Here is an 18324-nt window from a genome sequence, read left to right on the forward strand (position 1 = left end):
TGGCTATACCAACAAAAGTGTATTTCTCACTTAGACCACACACCCAAGAGGGGTCAACCTGGGGTTCTGCTCATCAGTGTTACTTGGAGCCACTGATGGTTGGATGCTCCATGTTGACATCTGTTTCCACAATTACCAGGAGAGAGAAAAGGAGGACTGATAAAGAGAAGCAGCAATTAAATGCTTCTGCCGAAAGTAATACACATCTCTTTTGTGCACATTTGTTTGGCCAAGGCAAGCCGAACTTGGCCCCATAGGATTTGAATATGGTGGAGAAATGCAATCTACTCCCAGGAGAACTAACATATTTGTGAACAGACCAATAATCATGATCTCTAATGAGTACTGCAGAGGGGCATGCTATGGATGGTGGACACCATTGACATTCTGATGATGAAGAATGAATAATAAGTACCATGAACTGAACATTTACTATATGATAGGTATTGTATCAAGTACTTTACATTCATATACCCGTTAACTTTCCTGAGGAGGTCTTAATTATCTCTATATTATAATGTAGAAATTGAGGCTCAGGGAAGTTTGATTACAAAGGCTTAATAGTATTAAGGATAGCGTAAGTATCGTCTGCACAGGTTTTCTGGATTCACAGGAAAATCCTTCAAAAGGAACTGTAGCTCTGGCCTGTGTGGCTCAGTTGGTTGAGTGTCATCCATGCACCAAAAGGTCACTGGTTTGATTCCTGGTCAGGGCACATGCCCACGTTGAGGGTTCAGTCCCCAGTTGGAGTGCATACGGGACACAGTTGATCAATGTTTCTCTCTCACATTGATGTTTCACTCTTTCCCTTCCTTTTCTCTAAAATCAATAAAAGCCTGTATTTTTAAAAAAGAACAGTGTAGTTCCCCGTAAGTTCTGAGCATGTGCAAGGATAGCAGACAGGTGTTGAATGTCAACTCTGACAGCTTTGCATTGGCTGCTAGGGAAAGGCGATGAGAAGGCTCGCCAATGGGAGAGAGTAATGTGGTTGATTAAGAATGTCCGCTGTGGACGTAGGAAGTGGGTGGCAGCATGGAAAACAGATGTTTGTCATCTCTGGGCACATTTCTTAACTTCTTTGGGTATCAGTTATATCACTTACAAAACAAGGTTAATAAAACCTTACCTGAGTGAAGGTAGAAGACTGGCCAAGATGGTTCTTTTTTTTAATGTTCTCTGAGGCCACTTTCTGTCCCTAGGTGCATATATTCCAACTCATTTTATGCATATTGTTCCATCATGTAGTCATGAAAATTCATTAGTATGTGTAGGATGGGCTGCGGAAGGGAACTCAACAGATTGAGTCATTGAAAACTGCTCCTAAAAAGAGCAGAGACTTTGACAGGAAGAATGAATCATTTATTGGCACTTAAGGGTGCCAATCATTGCTGCCCTACCAACCATCTGTGAGCTGAATATGCCTCCTGGTCTGTAAATCCAAGGCCTGTATTTCTCAGTTTGGGGTGATGTGTAGGGGAGGCATGAACCTTCAGATACATGTGCCTCATCTTTTCAGTGGCGATGTGGGGAATACGAGCAATGACTTTTTCATAAGGTAGACAAGATGTACTAATCAGGATCCCAGTGGGAAATAGGTGGTATACTCAAAGGGGTTATTTGAAGAGATTTTAATAGAGATCCTATTTCCAGAGCTATGGTCTGGATTAAGGGAACCAACAAGGGGCAGTGAGATCATCGGTGACTAGCAATGCAAGAAACCATTACCACTCACAGCCTGAAGGAATGACAGGAGGGGGAGGTGTTACTGGGATCTGTGAGTGCTGTGGCTGATCTAGAAGGCTGCTCAACCGAGCCCTGGCTATGGGAACTTAGCAGCTACCCAGACTCCTGCCACACAGAGAGAGGTGGGGAGTTAATAACCAGAATGGTCTCTCCTCCCATCTGCTGACAGCCAGAGGGTGAGGGACACATGGAAGGCAGACCTCTTGGACCATGCAGCAGGGCAGAGCGGGGTGAATATCTAGATAGACACATGGAGAAGGCCCAGCACACATGAACAGACGTGTACAGTGGGATACATATGGAGAATCACGTAAGCTTTAAAGATGCCACATCAGAGTTGAGCAGGGAGGAAAGAGGGAGCATTGAGGTGTGGGGAACCACATTCATCTTGAGTTGGGGGCCAGCCATCAGCCTGGGAGGAGGAATTTGGAGCTTTTGTGAATATTTTCTTGAGTGATAATCTAACGTTTTTCTTGAATTTTACCCCCCACCCCACCCCCCTCCCCCGGACCTCAGAGCAGATGCCTCCATGAAGGCAGATAGCAGCCTGGAGCCACGTGTGGCCATTTAAATTTTAATGAAATGAATTAACATGAAATACAGTAAAAAATTTAGTTCCTGAATCACACCAGCCACATTCCAAGTGCTCAATAGTCACACACGGCTATGCTGTATTAGATATGGCATCACATTTCCATCACCACAGGAAGTTCTCTTGGGCAGACTGGCCAGGATCCTTGTCACAGCCCTGGAGGGGTAGGGGGCTGGCCACAGGACTCAAAAGCTGTCTTCATCCGCCGAATCCTCTCCTTGATGACAAATGACTCTGCGCAGCCAGCAAAACAGTCATGATGATAATTGCAGCCCACAATGATTTAGTTCTTTAACATGAGCTGGACAGTATGCTAAGGATTTTATCTCCATTTTAAGGATGCAGAAACAGGCTTAAAGAAATGAAGGGACCACGCAATATTAAGTTGCACTGTATGACATTGCCAATACTCAGGTTTTTTTTTTTTTTTATGAAAATGGCAGTTTCACATGCTTCAACATCACAATACATAGCAGAGCCAGGTTTCAAATCCAGAGCCAAAAATCATGTCAAGTTCAATGTGGCTAAGCCTCTGTAAGTGATCACCTTGAAACCTACTTCATAGGGCTGTTGAAGGATTAAGTGATGCTGATTCTGTGCCTGGCACACAGTGGGGCTCATGGAATGTTGGTTTTTTGTTTTGTTTTGTTTTCATTCCCTTCTGTCTGTCAGTCTCATTCTCTTGGGAGGCAGAGCACAGCTGTTTCAACAGATGTGGCTAGTGAGGTTGGGAGATGGGGGCTGCTGTCATGTACCAGATCCCCTCCCAGGGACCTGCAAAAGTTCATCTTCCTCACCAAGACCTCCTGCACCCCCACCCCTCTCTCTCTCAGGGAGCTGCCTCTGTGGGGCTCCTTGGGGTCATTCTCTCAGGGCCTCCAGCAGGGGTCGAGGTGATGAACACCAGTCCTTCCTGTTCCCTGTCTCCTTAAGGGGCAGCTGCTGCCCTGAGCATGGCAGGTGGTTGCATAAACTGTGTTCCGACCTCCTGCCTGTTGTAACTCTGTTTCCATGGTTCCTTCTGGCAAGGAGCCTCATTCAAATTCCTCCCTCTTACTTGGCAAGAGGGAGAGAAGTCCGTTTGGTGGAGGGTCCTGCTGTTTAGATGGGGTTTTAGGATTGTGGGGGGGTGTGTAATTTCCATCCATATGAGGAAGCTTTGTCTCCCAGAAGCAAATGGAAACAGAGGGTGCCCACTTAAATTTGAATTGCAGATAAGCGGGAGTTAATTTTTTTAGTGGAAGTATATACCATGCAATTCTTGGGATATACTTCTAAACATTATTTACTTATCTGGAATTCAAATTTACTTGCGCATCCTATATTTTAACTAGGTGACCTTCCAAGAAATAGTGGGGTTTCTGTCCACCCTTCAGATGCCAAGGCACTTGGGAGTAAGGGGGAGGGAAACCTGGCCTAGTTTTTCCAGCTGCATCCTAGTTTTGCATTCAAAGGGAAGTGATTTAGACCATGGTTCTCAGGATGTGGTCCCTGGACCAGCAGCATCAGCATAACCTCGTAGCTGGTAGAAATACAAATCCTTGGATATCACCCCGACCTACTGAATCAAAGACCCTGGGGGTGGGCTCAGTAATCTGTGTTTAATAAGCCCCCCAGATGATGCTGATGAAGTTTGAGAACCACACGTTTAGACTTTGGGCAAGGGCCTTAGGGATCAGACAGACCGGGTTGGAAGCTTGATCTCACTATTTACTGACTGTGCCAACTTGGCTGAATTACTTAACCTCTCTGAGCTTCTGTTTCTTCCTCAATAAAAAAAGAAAAATTGTTTCTTCTTGAATAAAAAACAAGGTACAGGCAGTCCTCGGGTTACGTTGGACTCGATGTACGTCATTTCGTGGTTACATCGCCATCTCCCATTTATTTATTTAAAAAAAAAAAGATCCGTCATTTTGACATATGTACATATTTGCTTTATGTTTTTTATTATTTTCCACAGGTAAAGGTCAGGAATTATCTTTCTTTTAAATTTTTTTATTGTTACACTTCATTACTGCTGTGTATGTGCTCCATGTGAGTGATGTAGGTGCTTATGTAGGTGGGTTCTGACTTACAGGGAAAATCGCATAGGAACGGATCTCTGAGGACCTACTGTAATACCTAATTTAGGGATATACCATGGTATCAAGGGTAAAATGAGGTCAAATGTTATAAAATACAATCGGTATTTGTGCCTGTAATTGTAAGAACACACAACATGATTGTTTTTACGACATGAGCATGATTGGTCCAGTTATGCCCTGAGACACGTTGGATGGTCAGCATAGCAAAACTTCTCATTATTGGGCCAATCTCTGTTTGCTCAGTTCAAACACACCTTTAATTCCCAGGGCTTCAATTCCCAGGAGTCCTATGGAAAAAGGAAGAAATTCGGAGGAAAGGGGGCAGGGAGAGAAAGAACTTACACCCTATGGGAGCTGGCTTTCTGACTCACAGACAGAGCCCAGAGTAGAGGGCCACATCGATTTAATTCACTTTGTTCAGAATAGTCCCCCAAAGGCAGAGTTTTTTGGTTTGTTTGTTGAAAGTGAGGGAAAGGAGGCCTAGAGAGGTGAGGACATGTGTGGGCTCCTATCAAGGGAGAAGCGATGAGCACACTTTAGCATGTTTCACAGGTCGAGTCTGGGGGCTCACATGTTAACTGCAGACCAGGGTTTCTCAGTGTTGGCTCTGTTGATATGTTGGGTCAGATAATTCTTTGCTATGGGGCTGTCCTGTCCATATTTAGCAGCGTCCCAGGTCTCTGCCTACTAGATGCCATAGCTCCCTCATCCTTCCTCACAATGGTGACAGCCAAAAGCATCTTTAGAAAATGCCAAGTTTCCAGGGGGGTAGGGGGTGGACAATGACCAAATCTCCCTGGATTGAGAACCATCGGTCTAGAGAATCTAGTAGACAGTACCCTAACTCAAACAGTTTTAACAGCTTCCATTTATTGAGCATTTACAAATATTACCTTTATTCTCCATGCTCATATTACAAGGTGGTTTCTTATTACCTACACTTTACAGGTGAAGAAACTGAGGCTCCGACAGTTAAAGTAACTTGTCCCAAATCCTACAGCTGGTAGATCCGGGCTTCCGACTGGGATTGGTCTAACGCCAGGGCTCATATAGTTCTGATGCAACATTCCCTCTCTCTGGAAAATCAAGGATTTCCTTTCTTCAATGTAAGGAAATTCTTCTCAAGTCAACTCAAGTGCAAAAATATTTATTGAGAAGCCATGAGAAGCTACAAGAGAAAGCTAAGAAGTCGCTCCTCCCAAGGAGTTCTCATATCAATGTCATTGGGACGATCAGACTCTCACACAACACCATATGAGGCTGTCTGAGTCTGGGTTCAAACAAACATTCATGAGGTAGAACTCTGTGAAATGAATGCCCTTTGTGTATGTCTGCCTCACGTGTCCTTTCACGGGCAATCCTGACGATAAAAAAAAAAGAAGGCGGAAGGAAGCCTTGAAGGTTGCAGGATCTACCAGCCACGTGGCCTCTGGAACATTAATTCTCTTGCCTTGGGGTGGGCTGTGGGTTGCTTTCAGCCAAGCACTCAGCCATCTTTTTTCTGGCTCGCTGCACGAAGTCCACCTTTCCCCTTTCCCTTCGTATGGCCGTGTACTCATAAGCCTTGAGCTTGCTGTAGTAATCGGAGAACTTGTTGTAGAGAATGGAGATTGGCATCCCGTTGAGGATAATCCCAAAAGCAATGCAGAGGAAGGCAAAAAGCCTGCCCAAGTGCGTCTCTGGGTACATGTCTCCGTAGCCCACAGTGGAGATGCTCACCTGTATGGGAAGGAAGGCAGGGTTGAGTTGTTAACTCCGTGAGGGAGGAGGAGAAAGGGATGGAACAGGCAGGGAGTAATCTGTCTCCCTGAAGGTGCACGTGAGCCATGTAAGAGCTCCCCACGGAGGCAGCTCTAGGAGGTGCCAGGACATTTGCCTGCAGGACCCCTGTCATGGAAAGAACACAAGCTTTGGGGTTGCAAGACTTGGGTTTAAATCTTGACTACCACTTCTAATTTTCTTATAGACAGTGCAGGAGAGAGAAGACGGCCGGGGCCAGCTTTAGGACTGGGGCCCTGGGTTTGCCTAAATGATACACATACTGAAAAGAGCTCAGGCTTAGCACCAGTCAGACCTGGGTTCAAGTCCCTACTCCGACCGTTCCCAGCAGAGTGTCCTTGGGTAAAACATTCAGTCTCAGCCTTGGTTCCTTCCTCTGAACAGGAGGGTATTGCCTAACTCTCAGGATCCCTGTGAAGACTAAGCAATAAACAACTACCAAGCCCTTAACACAGTGTCAGGCACACAGAAGGCACTAAGCAACCTCGTCTGTGGTCCTTCTCTCATCTTTAAAATGGAGACGATTATAACACCTTTCAGAATTAAGTAATTCCAATGAGATATTTTATATGAAGGTGCTTTAATTGCAAATGTTTGGCGAAACATATTCTCATTATGCTGTGGAGGGATTTTTTAAAGACATCAACAACCAAAGACAGTTCACTCTGCATGAAAGTCTTCCCAAACTCTAGTCGCCGTGCTTTAGATTCCGCTAAGTAGAGATTTATTTAGGTTGTCAAGCTTCCGTTTTGACATGCAGATCCATGGAATTAGTTATCAGTCAGGGTAGCGAGAGAGAAAACTAGGAAAATCCCTCGGGGCTTGTTTTGTATGCCTCATGTACTAAGACTCCCTTTATCCCCAGACTATTGGCTACATTAGGCAGGGCTGCTGCCTGCAGTTGTAAACACTGTGCATTGCACAACTCCAGGGGGCACTGTGTGTGCCATGGATTTGTGTTGTCATTGCCATAATTTCCCAGCAGGTGGCAGTAAAATGTGCGAAGTCATCCTGTTTCCCTGCACCAAAATGGCCTTTACTTTAGAAATGCAAACTTTATTATTATTTGTTTATAATGTAAGGGTCAGTTTGAACTTAGAACGAGTGTGATGGATTAGGTAGAATGAAATGAAGAATTGAGCCAGCTGGGCAAATCTGATGGAGCTGATTAGCACAGGAGCTCCATCCAGCCCTTAAAGAAAGCTTGTATCTCCCCTTTGGGGCGGGTGCCCCACCACCTCTCACTGCTCCATCCTCGGTGAGAGACCTGCTGAGGGATGGGCTGTCCACAAACAAGCATCTAAGAGAGGCAGAATGGTGTAGACTGGTTTAAGGAGACAAGTATGGCACTAGGCCAGTGGTTCTCAACCTTGGCTGCACATTAGAATCACCTGGGAATCTTCTTAAAATCCTGATTTCTGGGCCTCATCCTCCGGAAATTCTGTTTCTTTGTTAGGGGGTGGGGCCACAACATTAGTAACAAAGAAACAATTTCCAGAGGATGAGGCCCAGCAATCAGGATTTTAAAAAGATTCCCAGGTGATTCTAATGTGCAGCCAAGGTTGAGAACCACTGCCCTGGGCTATATGGATCCGAATCCACTTCTCAGATGTGTGTCTTGGACACCTACATTGTCTCTGCCTCCATTGCCACTTCTGAAATGAGGGGAGAATACAACTACCTCACAGAGTAGTGGGAATTGAAGGAGTGCCTGACTCAGCGTGTGTGTGATAATGTTAGTCCTTAAGCATATTAGACTGACAGGCTGTGGAAGCAGGTCCCTCTTGGCTCCTGCAGAATGCTCCGAGGGAGACTGGCTGGGGCAGACACTCGCTCCAGGACAGAATCTCTCTTTCCTACCTTCTGGATCAAAGGTGATGAGAGGTCGTGATCAACTAAGAGTGTGGGTTAATCTCCAAGTATGCGTGTGTGTGTGTGTCTGTCTGTCTGTGTTTCCTGTCACTAGCCACAGCAAAAGTAAAAGAACCTGAGTCAGATCTCTGTCAGAACTGAACATATGTCAGTAACAGCATCGCTCACACCTCTGTATGAATGTTTGGTTAGTCTCCATTCCCTGGAGGAGGCCTAAAGGGAGTGTGGATAATAAGGGTGAGGGACAAGAAGGGTAGAGTTATATATAACTGTGTGTATGTACACATGTATTATGTACTATGTCTGTCTATATCTGTGCATTAAAACAAATCACATGTTTGTATATATATATATATATATATATATATATATATATATATATATATGAAGGGTAGAGTTAGAACAGGAAGCTTCCATGAAAAGCTAAAGCTGAGGCTTTTAGGTGAACCAGTCCTTCAAGGGCTCAGGATTGGGGAGGGTGGGGGGCAGAATGGGATGCAGAGGAAGGAAAAGAATTGAGACAAAGTGCCTTTTTAAACTTCTGGTCAATCCTGATACTGGCCTTGCCTCACTCCCAAAGCAACTTCATGTCTTTCTTTTTTCTTTATTGGCTGAATGTTTAGTGAAAAGCTAAAAGCAAAGCTAATTGACGTAAGGAAGATTAAATATTTGATGTGCATAATATGGTCTGAATATCTTTGTATATCTTGGATCTCTATTTTTAGAGAAAAGATCTCTCCTGCTAGGGGCTCTGTATGACGGGTGTGGAAGAATTTGTTCAAAATGCATAGCTAATTTATGCCTTGTCGGTTTTGTGGGTAATTTGACTCAGCCGGTGATCTGGGTGCTCCTTGGCTCCAAGAGGAACTCGGGATTCCTTGGCTTTAGGTTACTTTTCTCCATGTTCCACAGGCCCGACCATTTCTCCCTGGATGAGCATTAAACATTGAAGGCCCCAGACTGACCCATATGAGTTTGCAGATTGAGTTCTCACATTAGCACCAACTGGGTTTGGAAATGTGGCCAAAATTTCTACAATCCATCTTTTAAAAAAACACACACAACATAACAGCAGCTTTATTGAGGTATAATTTGCATAATATGAAATTCACTTGTTTCAAGGGTACAGTTAAATGATTTTGAGTGAATTTACAGAGTTGAGCAATCATCACTAAAATCCATCTTTAGAACATTTCCATCACCTCAAAACATCCCTTGTTCCCATCTGTCACTACTCTGAATTCCCATCTCCAGTCCCACGTAACCACTAATCTACTTGCCTTCTTTGTAGATTTGCCTCTTCTGGAAATTTTATCTGGCTTCTTTCACTCAGCCTAATGTTTCTGAGGTTCATCCAGTTTGTAGTATGTTCTATAATCCATCTTAATATCCTGAAAAACTGGCTGGCTCAGCCATTCTGTAAACTGGAAACTTACCATTCCATTGAAAACTTACATATTTTCCCTAGCCTTTGGGTCCCAAAAGCCCGGAACGTGACTTTCCCCTAGCAGCTCACCCACTAATCAGCAAATCTTGGCCTGCTAAACATTACAAGGAGGACAAGCATCCAATTTTTCTCCAAAGCTGTAGAATGGCTATACTTGAATTTCTCCTTCAACAAGGAATGTTTCTTTCATCATGAACTAGGCATGTATGAAACCTTGGCAGCCAGTAATCCATGAATCTTGAAATTATGATCCCAAGGAATAAAACTGATTTTAAAAAATAATTAACATTCCTTCTTATTTTTCCAAAAAAATTTAAGACTAAGATGTTCTGGCTAAAATCATTACATACCTCAGTCCTTCAAAGGACTTAGCTTCAAAGGCTATACTTAGGCTATACTTAGCCGACCCAAATATTTTAGGAATTCCTCTTTAGGATTGTAATCTGCACAGAGGATTCAGTGGAATGACCTTGAAACAAGTGGTCTTATTGTGCCACAATTAGGACACAGTTATCTGATGCCTCAGCTTGAGGATTAACTTTAGATGCCAATATTAAACTCAGGGGTCTAGACTATTTTAAAGTATTGAATCTACTCTCAAAAAGGTAAAGATTAAGCATGATTAGAAGGAAGCAAATGGACATGTCACAGACTCTGAAGATAGTTCTTCAGTGAAATTCAAAGACTGTTTTGACCAGCGGAAGCACTGTTAGAATCACATCATAGGTGACCACCTGGAAGAGAACAACCAGCTCATCTACATATTATAGGGCTGACACGTACATAAATTGCACAGTAAGGAGGAGGTGTGCAAAAGCTAAAGCAAGCTTGGGAGTCTATGAATATACTCATAGAAAGGTGCTAATAATCTGATGCCCTCTGCATCTTCGGCTGACCTGGCACTTCTCCCTGCCCTCTGCAATTCTGTCATGTCCCAGTCAAGTCATAATGGTCAAACAGGAAGAGCATAGTTTAAAGAGATAGAAGGGGGCCACCCTCAAATCAGGAGTCCACAAGATCAAAAGTCATAAAGGTGCCTCGTAGCCTTTGTCCACTGACAGCTCCTGTGCTAGCTCTGAAGGAGCCAGAACATGAATTGCCGGCTGGGCCAGACATTGACCTGTTGTCTCTCAGTCCCAAGTCTGACACTCTTCTGAGCTGTATTTTGTAATTCTGCAACTGGGAGTCTGCAAACTACAATCCCCGAATTTCCTTGCCCACTGTCTTCTGGTTGTGCTCTGCCAATGAGAGACGCTGTTGGGAGGCTGGAAGGTGCGATGAGGAGATGGGAGTCTCTATAGCTGCTTCTGTTTCTGGCGTCACCCTCCAATAAGAGCAGGTATTTATGGCCCAGGGACCTTTCAGCACACGTGGCGTCAACCTCACGGTGCTAGCTCAGGGGTCCCTGCAACAGCTGCCCAGATGCTCCTCCTCTGTACGCCGTGCTTGGTAACTCTCCCTTCTCCTGTTTGTTCCCCAGTTCTAGGGCTGACAGCTGTTTCCTACATTTGCCAATCTTTGGGTTATCTCAGTTTACCCTTTTTGCTTCTAGCCCTCTGGCACCTATGTATCTATTTCCCAGCATCAAATCTCCTGTTTAAAATACCCACACTGTTCTCCTGAGTATAACTTCACTGATTCACCTTCCAAATGGCTCTCCTCAATGCATGCAATCAATCCATAACAATACAGAATATATAGTGCCCTGACCGGGTAGCTCATTTGGTGAGAGTGTCATCCCAATATGCCAAGGTTGCAGGTTCGATCCCCAGACAAGAACCAACCAAAGAATGCATACATAAGTGGAACAACAGATTGATGTTCTTCTCTCTCTCTCTCTCTCTCTCTCTCTCTCTCTCTCTCTCTCTCTCTCTCTTTCTTCTTCTTCTTCTTCTTCTTCTTCTTCTTCTTCTTCTTCTTCTCTCTCTCTCTCTCTCTCTCTCTCTCTCTCTCTCTCTCTCTTTCTCTCAAAATCAACAAAGATTAAAAAAATAAAACAAATCTGAATGATCTCATAAGTACACCCATTTACAAGGAAATGATATCATACTCTAGGAAACCAAAGAGAGGAGCAAGGTCTCTGGGGCTCAATTATCAGATGCCTCAGCCAGAGGTAAATTTTCTTTTTGAAGAGCCTCTGTAGGTTCCTGGAGGAATGAGTTCATGACACAGTTTCCTGTTTGGTTTCCACAGTTTTAACTCGCTCTGAAAGCTCAGAAGGAAATGGTTTGTTGAATGGCCCATTTGCCCTTTTCTACATGAAAACATAGCCACACTGGAGGCCAACGATTACAGCTTCATCATCGAGCTAATTGTTCTTACTGAGCTGTGCCATGTATTTCCCACACCAGGCAACCCTGAGAGCTTAGCAAGCCTGGGCCTCTTCATCTAAACACCCAGAAGCTGTCCCAGGATAAGACAGCTGACCCTTTTGTATGTCCCACAGTCTCTCCCCCCAGTAGAGAAGGAATCACTTCTGTTTTATTTCTCCCCAAATGAATCCGGAAGCAAAGGTTATTGCTTCCATGTGATAAAGACTATTAACTAGTCAAACATGGTAGCTTCTATTTATTGTGGATGTACTACAGGCTAGCATCTTACATATGTTTCCTATTACATTAGCGCTCACAAATAACTGTCATTTGACAGCTGAGTGGGACGGGTCTATTTTATATCCAAATGCACGAGTGTTTGCAGACATGAGTGTCCTTGTGGGATTTGTTTTGCAGCTGTAGGAGAATTCACAGCAATGAAAATTATTGTATTCCTCTTAAAACCCTGAGTTGAGCAGAGGAAGGTCCTTGGCAGAGAGAGAGGGACGATTATTAAAAGTAATTCATATATGGGGCTGTCTGGAGGCACTAAAAGCATAGAAGAATGGATTAGAGAATCTAATGTGGGTGAATATACTGCAAGGGACATAGCACTGGAATGGCGGAAGAAAATATCAGTCCTACCATTCTTTACCTCATCCTTGAAATGTCAGTGTGAGTGTATGTTTTCTGATGTGTATAATATATTTGAGCAGGAATATTTACTGCAGTAGAATGATTGTGCTTTTGAAACTAGTTCTTTATATCTTCCTTTATCCAAGCTATTTGCCTATAACGTTAGAGGGCTTTCCTATAGTGGGTGGGTTAACCTACCCTGCCCTTTGACTCTGAGTGTGGTCTTGTGACTTGCTTTGGCCAATGGGTTGAGCAAATGACATTAAAGAGAAGCTTATACAGTGCTTGCAATGACTTCTCTCTCTCTCTTCTCTTCTCTTCTCTTCTCTTCTCTTCTCTTCTCTTCTCTTCTCTTCTCTTCTCTTCTCTCTCTCTCTCTCTCTCTCTCTCTCTCTCTCTCTCTCTCTCCTCTCTCTCTTCTTTTGCTATGGATACATGTCTGCTAAAGAATGACAGCTATCTAGCCTAGTCTCCTCCTTCACTCCAGCTGTTAGCCAGCTGACTATCAGATATGAGGCCAAATCAGAAGAACCTTCTGGTTGAAACCAGCGTAAATTGATGACTTCCAAACTCATTAGCTAAATATATGCTTGGCATTTTAAACCACTGAGTTTTGGGGTGGTTTTTGAAGCAATATTATTGTGATAATAAATGGCTTAAAATTTATGAATAACTAAACACACACTGATCATGGGAGTGTGCTCAAAAATTTTAAATTATGAGATGTATGATCAATACAATGCTTGGAGACTATTCAATTAAAGTTACTTCTAGGATTCCACTTCTTGGATTCTCACATTTGTTTAGTTATATAGTGGGGCCTTGACTTACGAGTGTCCCGACTAACGAGTTTTTTGAGATACCAGCTGTCTCTCGGCCGATTTTTTGCATTGAGTTGACAGAGTAATTTGAGTTAGCGAGCTTGGTCTCGGAATGAATTAAACTCGTAAGTCAAAGCCCCACTGTATATATTTATATGAGTTTTTTTCTCATGGTTCAAATTTTACCTAAATGTTCTCTTTAAGAGGGCATCTCTGGCCATCCATCAGATGTAGATTTTGCCACCCAAGTCACTCTCGATCCTATTATTTTTTTTTCCTTCATCTTTTTAAAATTTATTTTTTTATTGTTGACTCAATCCTATTATTCTATACAAGACACACAAACATCTGAAATTTTTCTCCATTAGAATATACACTCTACAAGTGAAAGAACTTCATCTTCTCTTCTTTCTATCACTTGGTATCTCTAGTGTTTAGAATACTGCTTGGCACACTGGAGGTGCTAAAAAATTCTTGCTCAGTGAATGAATGAGATGGATTTTTGTGGGTTAACCTGAGGAATTGGTCCTAATATTTTGCATCTTTTTACTTTGTATCCATATAAGGAAATAAGACATTCTGTCTGCATCATTTTGACAGTGTTCCTTTCTCTTTGCTGTACGGAGAATACAAACCCTTAGTACACAATATGCAATGTTAGTAGAAGTATTAAGAACTGGGTTAATAAGACATTAGTCCTGGGGAATAGAGAAGCGCTTGAATGTTCAAGGGCAATTGCTCTTATAGATAGTTTAGAAATAAATACAAGTTATCAGTCTTTTATCTAATTCATAATGATTCTTACTAGTATAAATAATTGTCAGAGAATAAAATGAACAAAGGCCATTGATAAAGGCTAAGGTCGGGAAACGGTAAGGTTGAAACGTACAAATTTTGGTTTGTGAAAATAGCGCCTGCTAGAGATAAAGGCTACAAGAGAAAACTCATATTGGTAAACGCAATCATTGGTAAAATTTATTGTAGATAAAACCTGGATGTTGATTCAATTTTTATTGTTCAATTTATGGAAAATACTGGTCTTGAGTAAAATAATTTCAGCTAACATAAAAGGGGATCATTTGAAAGTTTTAAACATCATTGTATAGTAAGCCAATCAAGAAATTAAATGGAGTCAAAGGGCATTCATTCAGGGAATTTTTAAAAAGGAAAATCCAGTATTGGCGAGAACAATTTTATAAAAATCTTTCTGTTCATATATAAAAGATAAAAAAAAAAAAGTTTTGTGGGTTAAAATTAAAATATTAATGCGTCCACTAGGTCCGGCCTATATATGCGAGTCTTCTAGGATATCTGAATGAATGAGAAGTTGGCTCTCTAAAAACGTGGAATTATATCATCAGCATGTGGATTTGCTCTTTTCCCTGCCTACCTTACTCACCTCCAAAGTAAATGTCATTTGCTGGGGAAAAATCACTCTCTATCAGCTCCATCTGTACTTACAGTTTACCTACCATGGAGATGACCTTTTGTCGTTTGGAATATGATCAGAGGAGTGGCATTTGGGTAGCTTGTTTGGAAGAGCCTAATGTCAACCCTTCACTGAAGAGAGCTCTCAAGCTGAAGGACATTTGAGCTCTCCATCCTCCCTTTGTAGAGCCGAGGACACTGAGGGTGGGAGTGAGGGAGTGAGGTTTCACAGCTCATTATTTAGAGTCATAGGTAATTATTACCAGATCTGATGCAAGAATCGAAATAGAAATCTTCCTTCCATCCTACCAAGCTGCATGGTTAGTAGCCCCGGGTTGGTTCATCTCAGATAGTTCACCCAAGACTTTGGGTTCTGACATACCCAATGTTAATGTTGAAAATACCGACTTTCTAGAAAAACTGGTTATATTTGCTTAATGTCTTTAAAGGCATTATAATAATCTACTTAAGAAAATATATGGAACAGACTGACAGGTGTCAGAGGGGAGGAGAGTGGGAGGGTCTGGATAAAAGAAGGCAAAGAGAGTAGCTAAAGAACATCAATGCAGAGCCCATGGACACAGACAACAGTGTGGTGAAGGCTGGGGGTGGGGTGGCGGGGCTAGGTGTAGGTGGGCAAAGGGGGGAAAATTGGAGGCATCTGTAATAGTGTCAACAACAAAAAGAAAATATGGAAGCCATATAATTTACCTAGTTCTTCGTATGCACACATGCCAGCTTACTCACTGACCCGAGAAGACAAGTCAGCATTTCCAGGACGTCAGGGATTTTTCAGGGATTGGTCTAGCATCCCAGAAATGCAGGTATGAGAGTAGATGGCATAAATTGGCATGAAAAGGCAACTACTACAGAAAGAAGTGACAAAAATAACTAGTGTATTCACTGTTCAAGGCCTGCAGACGAGCTAACGCATGGAAGAGGCGGTGCTGGGTGTGGAAGGGGCAATGGTTTTGTGCTGGTACTGGCTTGGGCTTCAGTCTTCTCTCTGGATTTAGCTGTGTGTCTGCACTCAAGCTCCCTGCACCTCAGTGCCTCTCTCTATAAAATGAGGCAATAATTCCAGGTCCTGAAAGCGTTTCCGTGACATTGGAGCATGTTTCAGTTTTAGGTGCCCCTTAACTCACTCAGTTCAGCTAGGACCAATGGGATTTCAGTTAAGGTGACAGTGTTCAGCCAAGTCTCACTTCCTCTCCGGAATAAACATGCAGTCTCCTTCCAAAACAACAACAACACACACAACAATCACAACAACAACAAAACGGAAACCACTTCCAACTTGTTCTGTTTTAAATAGAAATAGTGATCAAAACCACCACCTTGGGTGAAGATAAAGTTATCAACGACTTAGGGTAACAGCTGTTCAATGAGCGGCAACAAGAATGGTGATCAGGCAGCTTCCCACAGACATCAACAACGAATTCTTAAAATCTGCCTGGCAAGGGTTTTAAAACTAACTCTAGATTTGGAGATTCTGAGGGCCAAGTCAAATCGTTACTTACTGGACTACAGTGTCTCTGTCTTTCCAACCCCCCACAACCCTCTCTCTTTTTCGTTAGCTGGAGGCAGCCTTGGGGTGGTCCTTTTGCAAGGCAAAGGGGCGATCAGGGGATGAAGACAGGCAGCTGAGCACCCGGGAATGGGAGGGCGGTGAGGAGAGCAGGAAAGCCCACGGCCATGGCACTCACCGCGGCCCACCACCAGGAGTGCGGGATGCTGGTGAAGTTGGTGCCGGGCACGTCGTGCTCCACGGAGTAGACGGCAGCGGAGAAGGAGAAGATGCCCATGGCGATGAAGAGCAGCAGGCAGCCCACCTGCTGGTAGCACTGGCGCAGGGTGAAGCCAAAGGCGCGCAGGCCGGTGGAGTGCCGCGCCAGCTTGAGGATGCGGAAGATGCGCATCAGGCGCATGACACGCAGCACCTGGCCCACCTTGCCCACCGTCTCCAGGTCGTGCTCCCGGGAGGAGCCCTGGCCGCGCCGCCGGTCCTCGTCCGCGAAGCACTCGAGCAGCAGCTGCAGGTAGAGCGGCAGGATGGCCACCAGGTCCACCAGGTTGAGGGCGCTGCGCGCGAAGCGACGCAGGTCGGGCGTGGAGGCCAGGCGCAGCAGGAACTCGAGCGTGAAGAAGGCGATGCACAGCACCTCCACGTGCTCCAGCACCGCCCAGCGGCCGCCCTCCGCCCGCTGGTGCATCTCCTCCACCGTGTTGAGGGCCAGCGCCACGATGGAGACGAGCACGAAGAGGCTGGAGGCCACCCCGATGGCCTTGGCGGCCGGGGACGAGAAGGGCTTCTCCATGAGGTTCCAGAGGCGCTGGCGCTGCGGCCCGCAGAAGCGCACGTCGCGGAAGAGCTGCTCGGCCTCCTCGGCCCGCGCCTGGGCGCGCAGCTCGCGCTGGATCTTGAGCTGCTCGCTCAGCTCGTCGCGCCGCTCCTCGAAGCAGATGCGGCAGCAGCGCGGCGTGTACTTGAGCCGCACGCCCCAGTAGCCCAGCTCCTCCAGGAAGCGGCGCGGGCAGAGCGCGCTGCACACCCGCAGCGCCCCGCACAGGTAGAAGTTGTAGACCAGCTGGAAGACGGCCGGGTCGCGATCGAAGAAGTACTCTTCCGTCTGCGCCTCGTAGTCGTCGCACAGGCCCAGCTGGCGGCCGCGGCTGGTGCAGGCGGCCAGGCGGCCCAGGCGCGTCTTGGGGTAGCAGGCCAGCTGCGCGCAGTCCAGGTGGTAGCTCTGGCCGCCCACGTTCACGTTCAGCGTGGAGCCGTCGGTGCGGCCTTCCGTCCGGGCGGCCTCCTCTGGCTGCTGGTCTTCCTCGGCCACATCGCCCAAGTCGTCTTTCCACTGCTCCTCCTCCGCCCCGTCCTCGTCCTCCTCGATGTAGTAGTTATAGTTGCCCTCGGTCCACGGCGGGATGCTGGCCTGGGAGCCGGAACGCGCCTCCAGGGAGCAGATGCTCCCGCGGTGTTGGCTGTTCCCTGAAGTGGGTGCGTCTGTACCCTCCGCGGTATTCCAGGGCCTGTAGCTCCAAGACCGCCTCCTCTCACTGTTTTTCAGCATGGCTGCGGGAAGCCGGTCCCTGGCTTTTCCGTCCTGGCTGTGGTAGGGTCCCCAGCTTACTCACTGCCACGGGGCAGGTGGATCGTATGCCCGGCACTTCGGACCACAGACTGGGGTCCCAGACACTGCCCTCCAGAACTGGGCAGTGCGGCCCGGGCTGCTGGGTCTGAACACATAGGCAGACGGCTGTTGACTGCTTTAATCTTGCTGAGAAGGGAGAAGCAAGTCTTAGAAGGGATTTGGATCCTCTTAGCCTGTTTCCTCCCCGTCTCCCTTCACTCTGTGACGTGGGGGATGATTATGTGGTCTTAAAGCTGTAGATGATCAGAAAGGGGCAGAGATGATTGCTGATAAAAATGTGGGCCACCCGTTAGGCCTTCCCTTAGGGAGTGCTGGGTGTACCTGTGCTGAGATGAAATCAGCTGAATTAGCTATAGAACATGGCTCAGTTTCTGTTTTGAACTCTCTCTGTCTCTTTCTTACCCTCCCTCCTCTTAAAGGTAGAACCCCAGGACTGGTGGGTAGATGTTCGTGGG

The 18324-nt window shown here is 45.3% G+C and overlaps 1 protein-coding gene across 1 annotated transcript; it reads right to left on the reverse strand.

Annotated features, from left to right (window-relative positions):
• Nucleotides 1-5856: 5856 nt before the first annotated feature.
• KCNV2 (potassium voltage-gated channel modifier subfamily V member 2) lies at nucleotides 5857-17788 on the reverse strand (the record flags this gene model as incomplete). The annotated part of the gene is made up of 2 exons (XM_081103235.1): nucleotides 5857-6138; nucleotides 16421-17788. The coding sequence occupies 2 exons, from the start codon at nucleotides 17786-17788 to the stop codon at nucleotides 5857-5859; spliced, it is 1650 nt and encodes a 549-aa protein (XP_080959361.1).
• Nucleotides 17789-18324: the final 536 nt, after the last annotated feature.

This window comes from Myotis nattereri, assembly GCF_964212035.1.
Source record: "Myotis nattereri genome assembly, chromosome: 12".
NCBI lineage: Eukaryota > Metazoa > Chordata > Mammalia > Chiroptera > Vespertilionidae > Myotis > Myotis nattereri.